The 17,237-nt window shown below is 36.2% G+C and overlaps 1 protein-coding gene and 1 long non-coding RNA gene across 3 annotated transcripts in view; one reads left to right on the forward strand and one right to left on the reverse strand.

Annotated features, from left to right (window-relative positions):
* Nucleotides 1-1,453: 1,453 nt before the first annotated feature.
* On the reverse strand, nucleotides 1,454-2,411 carry LOC137587204 (uncharacterized). 2 transcript variants are annotated; one of them, XR_011033888.1, is made up of 3 exons: nucleotides 2,238-2,411; nucleotides 1,949-2,156; nucleotides 1,454-1,778 (listed from the first exon to the last, which is right to left on the reverse strand). It is a non-coding gene; the product is annotated as an uncharacterized lncRNA (long non-coding RNA). The 2 variants fall into 2 exon arrangements; XR_011033889.1 differs by having other exon boundaries at nucleotides 1,845-2,156.
* A 1,352-nt stretch (nucleotides 2,412-3,763) lies between these two features.
* Nucleotides 3,764-17,237, forward strand: part of Tis11 (Tis11 zinc finger protein) — a 28,068-nt gene continuing 14,594 nt past the window's right edge. The window contains exons 1-2 of the mRNA XM_068300508.1: nucleotides 3,764-3,899; nucleotides 5,034-5,395. Of these exons, the coding sequence (XP_068156609.1) occupies nucleotides 5,306-5,395 (90 nt within the window). The 5' untranslated portion in view covers nucleotides 3,764-3,899; nucleotides 5,034-5,305. The remainder of the gene's footprint in view (nucleotides 3,900-5,033; nucleotides 5,396-17,237) is intronic.

A 17,237-nucleotide genomic window follows, 5' to 3' on the forward strand; every position in this document is an offset into this window, starting at 1 on the left:
TTACCTGGTCCTATGCGCGTCGATAACTCGAAGAGGCTCGCCGGCTAGCTATAATCGGGTCGTGGGATTCGATGACCCTGCCTCTTTCGCGCACAACAATAAAAAAAATGTATCAAACACAATCCAGGGTACATCATTGAGAACGACATCCACTGGAGACTGTTACTCAGGACTAAAAAAAAATATTACTACATATACTTCGGTCATTACACACACAAAAACGCTTCACACCCATCGGCTTGGGGATCTGGCCTTGGGCTTTGAATTGATCCCGGCATACCCACCCTTCCTGGCAGTTTTGGTATCCTACTGCCCCATATAAACACATTGCTGGTATTATCGACCATTACCGATCGCTCATCCCATTTCTCCGGGTTTTATCCACCGTCCTCCCCCTTTTCCGACAAACCAAACTACTCAATATATATCATCTTTTCTCAATCGTTTATGATAATTTTATAAAAAGATAGGTTAATCTAATTAATTCCAATTTTTTACGCACTCACCGAGACATCACCATCACTCTGTCTCCAATGACCAGCTGTATTCGGGCAACCAAAAGAACAAAAAAAAAAATAGAAATTTGATAATTTCTCCTTTGCTTTTCTTTTAGACGCCAACCTGACCATAGGGGACCTACCTAAAAAAAGAGCTCTTCTTTTATGATAAGGACTACGTGCAGATTACACCTATTGGAGTTTTTGTGGGACTAATACGTTACGACAAGAGATGTAGATGTAGCGGCGGCACGTTTTACAATAACGAGATTAATTATAATAAAAAAGAACAAACGATATTAATAAAAAAAAAAAAAACGAGGCTCATTCGAGCGATTAAATAAAAACGAATAAATAAATTAAATAATTAATTAATTGAGCAAATTAATAATTAAGTAAATGAATAACTGAATAAATAAATGTATGAGTAATTAGGATAAGGTTATATAAATAAATAATTAATTACGTATGATTTAGGCAATAAATTAGCTCTGTATGAGTATATAATATATATATATTTTTTTTTTTTTTTTGTTCTATAATTTATTTGCAATCTATCCTAGGAGGACAATAAGCAAATTAAGTAAGGGGGGTTAACAATAACTTGAGGTGTAGTTGTATATGTATGGGAGGAAAAGGGATAGAAAAAATAATAAAAAAAAAAAAAAAAGATATTGGGTAATTATGTAAAGTTACAAAAGTTCAAAATTTAAAAAATTTCATGTCCAGCTAAATGGGGTTCACCAGTCCTCTTCTTGCCTGAAGGGTAGGTCCAGGGGGTGACATCTTTTGAGCCGCCTTGTTTGGGTGCTGTTATCTAGCAGGGCGAGTGCCAGAATGTTGTCATGCGTCTCCAACCTGGAGCAGTGTCGAGTGCAATATCTTTTAATTTCGCTGCTTACTGATGGGACGTTCAGGTCTCTGTGGATGACCGAGTTGCGAACGAATGGAGGCGCACCAACTATTTTGCGGAGCAGCTTGCTCTGGAAGCGCTGTAAGATGTTTACATTCGAATCTGAGGCCGTGCCCCAGAGCTGGATGCCATAAGTCCACACTGGTTTGATAATGGCCTTATACAGCAGCACCTTGTTGCTAATGCTGAGCTGTGACTTGGTGCCGATGAGCCACTGCATCCTAGCCAGCTTCATGTTGAGTTGAACACGTTTGGCTTTAAGGTGCGCTTTCCAGTTTAATCGCCTGTCCAGAGTAAGGCCCAGATATTTGACCGAATCCACGCTCGGGAGAAGGGTTCCATGAAGACTGACTGGGGGGCAGTCGAGTCTGCGTGTGGGTATATAATATATATGTATATAAAAACGAGGACGATAAAAATAGACGGGGGATTACAATTTAAAAATAAATCGGTCTTGCGGGGAGCGTATTGGGTGATCACGTGGGGAGCAGATTCACCCTTACGACTCCCAAAGGATAGTTTAGGAGATTTATCTTACGCCGGCTTCTGTGAAAAATTTCAGGTCAAACTCGTGTTCAGGCCGGAACTCCCTCTTCTATTTCAATTTATAATTTTCTCCTGAAGGCGAAATATGTGGTGGTCACGAGGCCATGGAGAATCTTCATAATTATGGGGGGAAATAAAAAACTTGGCCAGGCCCCGAAGATATGCGGCCTGACCCCTTGATGACTGCCGATTTGGTTGGCCTGTACGGAGAATTCCGAAGGTTAGGATAAGATTAGGACTAACTCCCCTGGGCCGTCCCTGAATATGAAAAATTCACTTACCCCTCTATCTTGTGCAATCCCGTATGGGCATATACCCAGGATTTGGCTTCCCTCTTGGAATATTTCACAGCATAAAATTTTTCTGGGTCCTCACATCACTTTTTTTCCTTTGGTATTAATTCTTTTTCACGTTTTCTTTCTTAGGCTCTCGCCCTAACCAACCACTCTCGAGAACTACTTCGACCGATTTGACCTTCATCTGTCCCGACTATCCCGACCAGGAACAGTCCCACTCCGAAATCCTCTCTCTCAGATTTGAAAAGCCGGGCTACCGATCTTCTCATTTGTTACCCGCTCCCTTACCCGTTTAAGGGGAAAAATTCCCTACCTTCCTGTCTCCATTATCCAACACTACATATTTCCCGACCTATCGATAACTATAAACAAAAAAAAACACCCCAGCCATAACATAAGTCCCAACTGACGGAAAGATCTCAAAAAGGTGCATTTTGTTTTCGTTCGAAAACGTGCTATTTTTATTCAAACTATTCAACTCTTATTGTAGTATTTGTTTCCTTTGTTTTTGTGTGTAAGATGTCAGTTACTTACGAATTGTGGTATATCAAAGTTAGTATTTTAAGTATCGATTGTTAGTATTAAGTTGCCTATGGAAAATATAGGGGTAAATGTTTACTACTACTACTCGAGATTTAAGTGTTGAAAATTGGAAAAACGGGTAAAGCTTGATTTCAGTGTTGTTAAACGTTTTTTTTTATTTGGCGCGTTTTTTGATCTCAAAATTGAACAGCTTTTTTTTAGCCGGAAAAAGCTACTTTTTGCTATAGTCCCGCTAAAAATATTAATTTTCTTTTGTTAATTACTCAAAAACTACGAAATAAATCGCCAAGGCGCACCCGAGATCGTACTCGTGGAATTTTTCTCTTTCGTTTGATACCAAAATTATGTAGTTTAAGCATTTAGTAAACATTTACCCTAATATCATATCCCAATATCGCTGTAGTATGACCAAATGTTAATATCGAAATATAACCATTAGGCAACACTGGCTTCGGTATAAAAGGCATTTTCGGGTTGTTTATTGTAGAGCTGGGAATCCATCGATAGTCTCCCCCCTCGATGATTTTTTAAGCGATGGAAAAAAAAATCGATAGTATCGATGGTTTGGTCTTTTTCCATCGATGGATAAAACCATCGATATTATCGATGGTTCCATCGGAAATTTAAAATGGTTATTCGGATTATTATTCAAATAAAATACAAAATTGTTATTTATGTTTTTAAGTTTATTTTATTAACATTTGAAACAAAAAAGAAAAAACTTCAAACAAATACTTCATATTCAAACAAAAACCAAATTCATTAAGATCTTTAGTCTCAACTGGATAACTTAAAACGTTATAAGTCTTTAACAGTAACTTATTGTGCAAAAACACTTAATGGTACGTACGCACAAATCAAGTTCGATAGATCGCCATCGAAAAATTTTCATCGATCTATCGCACTTTTTAATTTCCATCGATACTATCGATGGAGCCATCGATGGATTTCCCAGCTCTAGTTTATTGTTGTTTTTTTTCTCAACGCGAGCGGACGTGTTTGGTCTCTTTTTTTTTTTGGTTCCGGACTAAAGTGTAAAAAAGAAGAAGAGAGAAAGAAGTGTGCGAAGTGATAGGCCCAGGATATTAGCGGCTCGTATTTAAAGTAATTAATATTAGCATAATTTTTTTGGAAAACGTGTTTGCGTGTGTGTATGTTGCTGAAAAACATTACTTTGTTCATTTTTTGTTGGTTGTTTTTTTCTTTGTAATAATTTTTAAAGTGAGCGCGGGCAAATTGTTGATCGAGCGGTGGCGGAATTATTGTTGCGAATATGATTTAACGATTTCGATTAAACGTATTTCTCTGTGCATAGTGCATATAATTATAGCTTATTTTTAATTACGGTTATTCAATTTATGTGTGAGCGTATATATATATACATATAGATATATGTGTGTGTTGCAATTTAATGAGGTAAAACGGAAAGGGAATAGAAAACCGAAGAAAAGCAAGATACAAAAATAATGAACATCAACTTTGAATTTTTAACAAGTAAGGACAAGAATAGGAAGAAAAACCAAAATTGAAACTTATAGGAATAAGGGAAAATTCACATAGAGTTAAAATAGTTATATTTTGTTCGTTTTAAACTGTCGAATGCTATGAAAGGGGAACAAAAGAGGACCACATTTAATATTTCCAAATAGAGTCCACAATAATAACAATAACAACATGTGATACAGCTCAAAAAACGACCGCCACTATAGGGCACATATACACACACATACACTCGTTGAGACACAGTTACACTTGCGCTCTCTTGTTTAGGTCTGCTGTGTAAGAAGACAAGAACACTTGCTGAGAGTGAGAGTGAGAAAAACTGTGTGCGTGTGTGAAGAGGGGAAGAGAGGGACAGAACACACAGCGCACAGAGTAAACGCGCGAAGCTTATCTCTCTCGACTACAACGATAAAAGCAATGCAAACACATACACACAAACATACATATACACAAGTTAGCGTCAATCTGCTGTTAAAAAGGTATAAGAACAGAAACCAACAAAAGGAACAAAGTAAGGAAGAAGAAATTGAAACAATCGCATTTTTATTGAGTGTTTTTACACATGTGCGTGAAAAAAAATCCTTCGACATACACACACATAGATGGCAGAGAGACAGAAAACCAACCACATTTACACACACGCACGCGCATACATACAATCATGTTCGGAGTTCGAGCACGTGTAATTTGTTGAGTTCTTCTTTTTTAATACGTCTCTTCACATTTTTCTTATAGTAACCAACAACAACAACACGCAACTACAAATCATAAAAATAATAATCCCAAGTGCATAACAGCAACGAATAAAAAGAAAACAACAAATACGCATTACAAATTACATTATTTGTCGCTTTTGGCAGTGGAAAACCTTTAACAAAATAATTATAAAACATAACATTTAATTCAAAAACGATCAAGAACCATCGAGTGAGTGCAGAGGGGCAAAAGGCAATAGAAGACGAATTCATACATACAAAAACAACGGAACCGACCACAACAAGAACAAAATGTCTGCCACAATTGTGCAGAAATCGTCATCAACTGTTGTCGGTGGTAATTCGCATTATTTCGAGTGTAGCGGCGATTTATTTCAAACGGTAAGTTTCCTTTTTAATATATTCCCTTAGTTACACACGCGCACATATTTCAATGCCTGTGTATGTGTGTTTTTTTTTTCTTATTTCATTGTCCTTCCTTTTCTTATTGAAAAAAAACTTTGAACCAATGAGAGACGGAGGCAAATTACAGTAAAGAATTTCATAGAAAGAAAGAAGAAAAAACTTTTTCAGCAATTCCTTTTCTTTATATTTTTGATTATTTGCTAAACTTACGAAAAACAACAAAAGACGAAGACTTTACGTTACGATAGGCGGAAATAGCAAAAACACTGAGATTCATTCTGAAAATTCCAAGGTGTTTGCAAAACAAGTTTCTCTTTAATCGATTCTTCTGGTAAAAATTGTTTTAAACTTTGCAAACAATTAGGTTCTATTAAACTTGTGCGTTTGTTCAGTTTGTTTGAGTTTCTTATTTTATTTTCCTACTTTTAAGTCATTTATGGAAACTGTTTTAATGGATTTCAAGGACTAGTTTAAACTTACAAAGAAGTCTATTAATATTTTATTATCATGTGTTATGCTAACTAATGCATGTATACATATGTGTATACATATGTACAATGTACTTCCGAAATTTGTTAAAAATACATTTTTCGTTGATTTTTGGTGTGTGTATTTTCGCTTTGTAATTTACTGATTTGCTGTAGTATTTGTTATTATTATTATTGAAATAATTTTTGATTATTTTGTATTTCCGTTTAATTACACGTTTTTTGTGTCTCTTTTGTGTTCCCCCATCTTGCTTCCGCACCCGTTCTCCGCGAATTAAGTTCCTTAGTTGCACTGCTTTGGCATTTGTTAATGTTATTCCGTCAAGTATTTTAGCTGATTCATAATTATTTTGGTTGGTAAACATCTACATACATACATACATATATAAAAATACATACATATGTGTGTAAGTTTGTATGTACGTATACCTAAAATACAGACATACAAAATGTGTATTGTATTTGCAACAATTTTTTTTTTTTAATGGCGAAACCGAAAAAGTTGCCTGATAAGGAAAACAAAAATTTGTCAGTTTAGTTAACTGTGAGTGACATCGCCTTTAAAATACCCTCTCCATGTCAACCCTAAAAGTTGCCATATAACTGTAAATGCAATAGTAATAGTTGACAGATTACACATACACATTAAGATATGTACATATATGTATAATTAGCTATCAAAGTGAGCATTGAAAAATGATTAATTGTTTTTGAAACTCTTTATTCCATTTCCCTCTTTATTTTATTTCTACGAACTTGGAGAAGGAGATGAAACGGATAGGAGGGTACGATGAAAGAGTATGAGGAAGATCGAGTTATAATAAATATTATAGTACAGAGAGGGAGGGTTACTTTTTCTCCTGTTTTCCTGTTCAATTTCATTTCTCCTCTACACCCACTCAAATTGTTGCATGTGGTCATGATCATGCTAAAATAAATATATATGTATGAATATACATATATGTATTTTTTATTGGGTGGTGTGTGTGTGTTTGACTAGTGTGATGCGTGCGGAAAGTTAGTGGCAGCAGCAGCAGCTGTTGTTTGGTTGGTTGATCGACAACAAATTCGATTAAGTCAGTTCCGGGTTTGGGATTTTTTGTTTTTTTGCTTTTGCTTTCATGCGAGAAAAGATGAGGGGGTTTGTCGAGAGGGGGAGGTAAGGTGGAGGGCAGACAAATCCAGTTTCAGCAAATGAGCCATGTTTAGCGCTCTTTCGCTGCTGCTGCTCCACTTCAACAGTTGCTGCTTCTTCTTCTTCGTTTTCCTATTAAAATGCAGGGCCAAGTGGGGGGTCAAGTAGAAACAAAAAAAAAACAGGAGCGAATAGACAACAATGACAACAGAATAAAAACTACATTAACACTCAGGTTGATGTCCGATAAAGTTAGAACTTTGCTTCTGTTGTATTTGCGCGAGCGATTATTATTATCGATTATCGATTGGCTCAAGCATTTCTGTTGTTTTTTTTTTTTCAATTTTTTTATATCAAATTTGGGTAATCGGTCTGTCTTGAACTGTCTGTCCATTACGCAGCGTTTTTTGTTTTCTTGCAGAGACCGCAACATTAATAACTACCAGCAACAACAATAACTACAAGAAAACCAAGAGCAACAAATTGCTGCCGAAAGCGAAAGGGCGCAACACACATACTCACACACACAGTCATCCAATAGAAACTGCTGCTGCAGCAACACCACGATTCATGATCCGTTGCTTTTTGTTTCTCTTTTCTCACCATTCGCTTGCTTGCTTTCTTTCTCTCTCGCACTTGCTGTTGTCTTATTACAACAGGCGACAAATTTGTCAATAAAATTAATTGGGTTAAGGAGAAAAATTATGGAAAATAAATCAGCAGGATAAAGAGAGGCATAAAAAAAAAAAAAAAAAAAAAAAAGATAATGATTTTTAAAGAGTAAACCAAGAGTCTCAGAGCTATAGATGAGGGGGTTAGCTCTCTTCCCCTCGCCTTTCACTCACTGCATATTGAAGCATGTCCTCGTCATGTTTTTGTTGTTGTGCCGTATATCGATAAGATATTTTTGTCGGGTGGGTCAACAGCAACATCTCGCAACTTTACATTTTTCGCATAACTTTTTTTTTCGTTTGCTTGTTACTTTATTGTTATTATTATGAAATTAATATACACATTTGTACAGTATGTGAATATAAGTACAAATGCAGACATGCAGAAGTTGGCTTCGTTGTTGTTTTTGTGGTTCGAAATGTAAAAATGCTTAGTAAAAGAAAATAAAATCCTCGCCGTAATCATATTACGTTTCAACTTTACTCACTCACATGTTGGCTGACTCGATTCGACTCTACTCTACTCACTCGCACACATACACACACACACACATATACATATATATATAACCATATGCATGCCTCATGCACATACATATGTATGTATGCATGTATTTTTCATGGATGCAGGAGATGGTCGCGGCGGCTATGGCGTAGCGCGCCAGTGAGGTCCGACCGTGGCGTCGCTGGCGAGAGGGTAAAAACGAAGAAGAGGCCTCTCACTTACAAACAGACCCTTCAGTACCAAATGTCGCCGGGGACAAAATCGCCACATATTCCGAACTACTAACGTCGACAGAAAAAAATTCTGCCAGCGCATTTCATGCTGAGGTTAGCCGAAGGCACCCGAACGAGCTAATGTCGTCATTGTACATACATATATATATATTTCTCATTTGAAAAAAAAAAAAATTGGAAGAGTAAAGCATGATGATTTTTGTCTACGCCAATTCACTTCGTTCGTCAGTGCATTGTTGTTATTGTTTTTTCCAACTCCTGCGCGCGTCGCTTTGTACTTTTCGTTTCTTTGTTCATTCGCGATTGAATTTCGTAGGGGCAGGAACTGTTGAATTTTTTTCAAATTCAGTGTATACAGTAATAAAGGTAAGTGTTATTAATATTTTGAATTTTTCATTCCCTAATCAATTTTGTTCTTTTTAGAATCCATTCAAAATCCGATTCCGGATGAGCCGGCGGAGAATGTGCTAAGACATTGGTTGGCACAAGCCAAAAGAAGTAAAGTAATAAAAACTTAAGAAAAATGTAAATATACATAAATATTTAAATTTAATGTAATATATTTAAGAATAAAAATAAACAAATTTAAATGTATATATATGTTGTTAAATAAAAACTAATGCGTGTTAAAAAACCAAATCAAGTCAAGTTTTTATTTATTTTTGGAAAAATGCGGCGATATTCCATCGACAATGTCGCCGCAATGTCGATTGTAAATCCGAGGTAAATTTTTGCTGGGATATTCTATCGACAATGTCGCCGCAATGTCGATTGTAAATCCGAGGTAAATTTTTGCTGGGATTTTCTATAGACAATGTCGCCGCAATGTCGATTGTAAATCCGAGGTAAATTTTTGCTGGGATATTCTATCGACAATGTCGCCGCAATGTCGATTGTAAATCCGAGGTATAAAATCAACCACTATTTTGCGGGGACATTCCGTCGACATGTCGCCGAAAAATCGATAGAATGTCCGAGGCGCTAGGACACACAATGTTAAATGTCGCCGGTAATTTGTATGGCATGTCCCCTGAAAATCCGAGGCGACATCTCAAAAATTGCCTCGGATTTTCTGAGGAATTTGCGGCGACCGGTACTGAAGGGGAGCGACAGCGACTACTTTTACGAATATAATTTCATTTCCTGCCAAGGCGATAACACAAAGTCGCAGCGGAGAGTCCACCATGTGTATGTGTGTGTGTGTTTGTCCCGGCATCGGCATTGCTTAAGACACTGCAGACGCTTCGCGCGCGCTACCTAACTACAAATGTGGCCTGGGCTTGGGTCGCCTCGCGATCCTCTGTGGCGTTTGTGTGCGAGTTGTTGTTATTATTTTTTATACCCTGCAACTCATACATATATTGTGGGTGAAAGGATTATTATTAGGGGATCATACAATACTGATCTAACGATCCGAGCGAGAAAATATTTTCTTTTATATAGAGATGCAATATTTAAAGTTTGATGCTGACAAAAATGGAAAAATTTTATTAATCATTTAGTTCGATTTAGTTAAATGCTGGGTATAGTTGCAGTCCGAATAAATACAGATTTTTTCTGTGTGCAGTCAGACCAAGCCGCAACTCCTCAGACTTTGGGCTCTTTTAACCACGTCAATTCATTTCATTTCGATTCGTTTCGGATCGACTCGATTAATATGCAGCTCAAGCACCCACATACACATACACACACACAGAGCCACAGGGGAGGGATACATTCGAGACGACTGGACTCTGGGCAATGGACATGTTGTTGTTGTACCAACCCATAGGGTCATCATGTGCAGGATTTAGTTAAAGAAACAAAATTTCAGTTTTATTTTAAATGTTTTACAACTTTTCAAAATTTTTATCGATTTTTATAAATGTATACATGGCTTAGTATTAGGACTATTTTACCGATCTTTTTTTCATTGTCAATTGTTTTAGGACGAGTGTCCAAGTCCTTTTGAAGAGATTTTGAATATCTCCATTTGATTGCTCGATTCCTTGGCCAGAAAAATTGGTCAATATGATTAGGAACCTATTTTTCACGAGAAAAAAAAAAAAAAACAAGAAGAATTATGTTATTCCTGTTTAGCCATCCTAGTTACTCTTCATAAATAGCAACCATCAATTTGGAGTGCCATAATTTGTTTTGATTAATAATTATAAAATAAAGGTGAGGCGGGAAAACCCCCTCTTAGCGCATTCCTTTGCTATTTCCCATATGTGATAATCCCAGAGAGCAGTAAAAAGGTTATTTTAATAGTCTCGAAGGTTTTGTTAAAAGGTTTAAGTACAACTTTTGATCAAAACAACACCTGAGTATAAAAAAAATATATAATATATTTCTTGTGAGTATGCAAATTAAAAAATTGTACAAATTGCGTTCAAGCTTTTATTTATTTTTTTTTATTTTTAATTATAAATAATTTATTAAATGCAAACCAATCTACAACGTTCGTCATATATGTATGCATGCATGTATGTGCACACACACGCACATACATACATACACACAAATGCACATGCACACGAGGGAGCTACTGATGCTTGCTTATTATTATTAATATTATTATTGCCTGTTATCGTTCAGTTGTAAAAAAAAAAACAAATCGACGACGGACAAACCAAATGTATGAACCATGTATATGAATGTGTATATGTATATGAGAGTGAATGAGTGATATATATACATACATATATACAAATGTACATATGAAGGAACGTTGTGTTGTCGTCTCTACTTCACCCTCACTCTCTCTCTCCATTGCCCTCTCCGGCCGTATCTTGCCTTTGTTCGTTTTGCTATCTCCCACACCGAAAACACAGGCAAAACACAGATCGCGCACTCTCCACGTCCACTTCAGTAGACTTCTCTCCCCTCCTCTAAATCGCTCGCTCTCTGTCTTACTTACTCACTTAGTTGCTGAGTGCTCACTTAACTGCGCTCAACTTGCTTGAGAGAGCGCCAAGCAGCAGCAACAGTCGACACCAGCAGGAGGTAATGAAGATGAAGAAGGAGCGGAGACGGAGACGAAGAAGGTGTAGATTGTGAAGGAGGTGTAGTGGGGTGAGGCCTAGAGGGGTAGAGATTGGCCGCAAAGACTGACTGACTGACGGCTTGACGACGTCAACAGCGACGGCGACAAACGACGATGACTGACTCTGGCACTTCATATTCTATTGTCATTGCTTGTGCTGTTTGGTTGGTGTTGTTGTAATCTTAAAATTATCTTCATGTTGTTGTTGTTGTTGCTATTGCTAATGGCCGCGCTCAATTGAGTGCCAAAGTACAGGCAACCCTCCCCAACCGTCAACCAAACATCGAACCATTTGACCAATCAACATTTCATCCATTCCATATTGAATTTCTATAATATAAAAACAATTAAAAATCGAGATTTATTAGTTTTTTTTTTTTTTGTTCTACTGAAAAATCAACTAAATTTTAGTTACATTGTTTGATTAATTGTCTAATAAATCGATTGATAATTGTCGAAAGCGAATTTTACTTACACATGTATTTAGATATTTAATAGATACATTAAACAGAGTTACTTATTTTTAGAGATTTCACAAGTATTTTACATTCACACTCATTTATTTCATTATAAAGTTGTCATTCATTCATTTGAATTCAATTTGAATGGATTCATTCGTCTTTGATGTTTCTATCATTCATGCAGCTCTCTCTAGAATTTATCCCCTCCATAAAATTAATTTATATCCTCTATTATTTATACATATTTCTTATTGTAATTCGCTAAAAGGAACAGATTAAGACCTTGTTTTTTAGATTTGTTCTTTTCTGTTATTTGTTTTTTTTTACCAGTGAGATTTTCTTGTACTCCCCCTTCTCCTTGTTCATGTAATTAATGTCCTGATTTCCTCTTCTTGCCTGATCTCTCACTCTCTGTCACCACCTCCTCTATAGGTCTCCTTTAGCAAGTCACCCTCTTCATTTTTTGTTTTTGTCATATTGCACTGTCCCACTCTATCATTTAATAATTATTATTTATGCAGGCAAAGTTAAAGACAATAAAATAAAATGCGGGCTTCACTCCCCCCCCCAGTCTTCCTCTCTCTCTTTCTCTTTTCATCTTGCAACATTTTTTCGATTACGACAAACCCCAAAAAAAAAAAAAATATATATATATATACAGCACAGCTTTGCCAATTCACCAAAACAAAATAAAAAATAATAATAAAAATCCAATCGAATCTATTATATAATGAAGTCGCAGCGACGGCACGCTGAACGACGACGACGACGACGACGAAGCTGAGCGCCGCCGTTTCATTTCTTTAGTAGATTTCCATTCACATTCACTGTCGCTTTTTGATTGCCTGCTTGGCCTGCCAGCCAGCCAGCCAGCCTGATTGTTGTTGTGGTTCGTTTGGTTTTGCTTGGTTGTTGCTTTTGTGCGGGTTGCCTTTGCCTGCCTGCCTGCCTGCCTGTTTGCCTTACGTCCCCGTCCCCGCCGGGCCCCTAGTCTCCGGATCTCGTCTGTTGATCGTTATTGTCGTCGACGTCGTCGTCTTTTCCCAACTGGTTTTGCAGGACAACAACAGTAACTGTGAGAGGGGAAAAAAAAACAACGCTGTGAGGCATAAAGTGCGTGTATCTGATGTTGTTTTGTTGCTTGTATTCTAAGCAAAAGCAATCGACCGCCCGCTACCCGCTTCATTATCCCACTATATTCCTCTATATGCCGCCGATCCAGTCTCCTGCTCAGGCTTGGATTCTATGCTGCCGCCGCTTTGCTTGATTTTGTTTGCCACTCACGATTCTTTTCCCCCCATCCCCTTTTTCCACCACCACCAACACCACTCCGTTGTATTCGATCTGTACCCGCCGACCGACCACGTGTTCAACATATTCCCAACATAACATGTTGCTCTCGTCGTCTATGTTTTCACATACAATATGCATGTATAAATACACTTAAAGAAAACCCAAGTACACATTGTATATAAAACACTTTTTCCAGTTGATTTCTCTTAGTCCATATAAGGGGTTTACTGACAATTTGTTCTTTCGATTCAATTAATAGAATTTTATTTCTTAGATGTGTGTTAAAAAAACTCTTATTCATTCTAACTTTTAACAAATGAATGATTTTTACATCTAATCAGCATTGAATTCATTTCAATTTTTAGTCGCATTCCTTTATGACGATATTCTTAAGTGAACTAAATTCTTGAATTATTCAAATCAATCTTATATTTACTTTGTAATCATTCAAATTGTTCTTTGAAATGAAGTAAAATGTTATTCGAATTTATTTATCATGTAGAGCTTCTATGTGACAATAAATTACTCTCAATTCTTGTAGATTGTAATCTGTCTGTCCTCTCCAAACTAATCCTTTATATTAGATAGATATAAACACCCAACAGGTTGTATTGCTTAACAGGACTTTTTGAATATACATATTTCTTTTTGAAAATAATCTGAATTTAGGATATTTGTAAATCTGTGGAATTTTTTTTCAAGTGTACATGTGTATTGCATGTGTATGCCTGAGTGTGTGTGTGTGGGTATATTCTTTGTTGTTTGCCTTTTGAGTTTTGTTTTTGTTTGCGGGTTATCAAATTGCCGATATTTATTGGCATACAGCAGTTGGTTTTGTGTTGTGTACTATATAGTCCGAGAACGAGAGAGAGAGAGAGAGAGAGAGTGAGTGATAGTGATAGTGTTAGAGAAGGGGGAGGGGTAGATCGCGTCGGTTAAATGAAATATACAAACAGCAAACGAAATACTATTTGTTAGTTATAGAAAAAGGCAACACAGGCAACAGCTGATAATGGTCATACATTTGTATATATGTATGTAGTTGTTATTATTATTTAGTAAGTTGGCCAGTTTGCATGGATTCGTTGTACTCATATTCTCTCAACAGAAAAATCCTTCTAGAACAGTTATTGCCTCTTATCTTATCTCTGAAACTAAGAATGTTTACTAGTTTTAAGTCTTTATTTTTACAAGTTTGCCTCATCATCTTCATCATTATTGTTATTATCATCATCATCATCATCTTGTGATTACAAATACATACATATGCACTTAATACTATATAGTTAATAGATCAACACGTGTCCTGCTTAGGCGAGACAAACAAAAATTCTTATATGTATATGGAGCTAGCCTTTATGTATTTATGTATGTATATATATGTATGTATATGTGTATTTTAGTTTCACCAGATTTTAGTCGATTCCTTCTATACTATCTTTTATAAGGTCTCTGTCCCTGTTTGCCTCCCTCTTACTTGGCTACTTTATATTTTATTTGCTTGAGCGCGGTTATCTTAGAGAGGGTGACTTTGTGGGTGACGGTGGGTTGAGGGGGGGGCAAAGAAATATTATACATATGTATGTGTGTGAGTGAACTAACTAACCCAATAATAAGTCTCCGTATTCTTATCAAATTAAATCACATACAAACACATACATATACAATACTCAAACACACTCACACACATGCATATACGGTGCAAGTGTTTGTCTTTTTAGTACATGAGTGTGCGTATGTGTGTGTGTGTGTAAATAAAAAGTGTCAGCAAGGGGTCGAAAGAGAGAAGGAGCGAGAGAGAGACAGTCCAAACCAAACGACAGTTGTTTTTGTTTCATTTAGTTTTCCTTCTTCTTGAATACCCTGCAACCTCTTGGCATAAGGAAAAACATTTTGTGTGTGTGTGTGTGTGTACACTGTACATATATGTTTCTTATATTTGGTTAAGTGGACATTGTGGTCATTGGATATTAATTTTTCCCAGTTTGATAATAGAAGATTTTGATCATTTTCCCGACCGATGATCTTCCTAAGATAATTATTATTTAGCCAATCTGGCAACCATAGAATCTGCTATGTACAAACAATATGATTCGCATTTTGTATAGAGTACTTTAAAGTCGTTGCCTTTGATTTATAGCATTGAAATTTTTGTTTTTTGTTTAAAACGTATTTTGTTGTTTACGTGCTCTGGTTACACAGAGACAAGCACTTATACACATGTACATATGTATGTGTATATGTACATAAATAAATATATGCACATATATAAATATAAAAGTAAATTGTTCTGCTTCTTGTCATAGTTGCACCCTGTATTGTATGTGTGTGTGTGTGTGGGTATTGTGCGCCATGTACACACTATGCTCCTTTCCTTTTGTTGTTGTTTCTTGAAGGAGGCTCTTTCCCTTCTCCTCCTACCCTTTAAACTATTTGGCGTTACATTTGGCCAGAGAGAGAGAGAGAGAGACCCGCGCAACAGCGTCAACTGATAAGACCTATAAGAAATATATATAAATATATTTTTTATTGTTTATATAGAGCAACATATACCCATACATAGCAACAAAACCAAGATGATGATGATGAAGATCAGGAAACAAGAGAAGAAGAAGAAAAACCAGCAGCAACAAGTGGTTGAAAGAAGAGTTCCGTTGCAGGCTTGTAGGAGGAACATAATAAAAAGATACGAAAACGGCTTAAACCTTGTAGTCAGTTTCAATTTGCGATTAAATTTAGAAAACAAAAATTAATTTCAAATCCTAAATGTTTTTTAGAGCAAAGTAAAGTGGGGTGAGGTGAGGTGGAAAGGTCGAGGAGAGATGTCGTAAATTTTAACCGAAATAAGGTCTTTCTTTGGGTGCCATATATATATACGCATACATTTGTGTGTGTGTGTGTGTGTGTATGAGTATACCGATAAGGTTTTGACGCCCCGGTCACTGATAGCAGGAGTCCCTCACCCCATACCCTTCTTACATTTCTCCTTCTGTCTCTATCTATCTCTCCCTCTAGTTCTTCCTATTTGTATTTCTTCGTTTGTCTTTCTCCCTTTATTTATTTTATTGTATGTTTTTTCTCCTTTTTTTTTGAGTTAGAGGTGAGGGCTAGGGCATAAGCCAGGCATTAAATGTAGAACACAAGAAAAATCACTAAAGAACAGAAGATTAGAATTAGATAGTGGGACACAAAGAGAGAGAGAGAGAGAGAGAGACTGAAAAAGGGAGGGAACTGTTTAATGATTTACTTATCTCTTCCCTTCTCTCCTGATCCACTGATAATGTGTATATGCACTTATGTACATATGTCCATCACGAACTTTAAATACTTGGTTTTATCATTTTGTGTTTTGGTTTAATATGATATCTACTCTATATGCAGTTGATTCATTATCACTTATCAAGACAAATGACTAGGACTTATATGTCATTGATTACTTGCCTCTCTGTAAGTACAATTATATATCATCATTCAGAGATTTGCGAATTTTATTTAATTTCTACTGTCACCATTTCAAATGTTTTCACTTCAAAGGACATGGAAAATTGTTTCAGTTTATTGCTGAAAATAAGGATTTAAAGTGTTTTGTAATTAACTGATATTATTTATTTAAGTATTCCTATTCCATTAAAAAATAGCAAATACAATAAAAAAAGAATCCAAAAAATATAAAAAATTTTGCAAGATCAAATAATTGTTTTGAATTTTGTAAACGTTTGTTAATCTTCTTCTTCTCTTCACTTTGTATATCCGTTGGCAACATTCTTAAGGCAATAATTATGTGGCTTTTCTAGGAAACCATTTTAAGGTGATCTAGTTACAAATACCAAAACAATTCTTGAAAATTTTCATCGTATTGGGAAGGGGGGGCAAAGATGAAACATTTATCTTGTCACTTGAAACGTTTAGGACTGGGATGTTTGTATACCCCTGCAAAAAGGGTATATCATAAGAGTCCATGACCGTCCAAAGTTAATTCCGGTCCTCTGTTTATGTTTTTAAATTTA

The sequence above is a fragment of the Drosophila tropicalis genome, unplaced genomic scaffold, assembly GCF_018151085.1.
Source record: "Drosophila tropicalis isolate 14030-0801.00 unplaced genomic scaffold, ASM1815108v1 contig_158, whole genome shotgun sequence".
NCBI lineage: Eukaryota > Metazoa > Arthropoda > Insecta > Diptera > Drosophilidae > Drosophila > Drosophila tropicalis.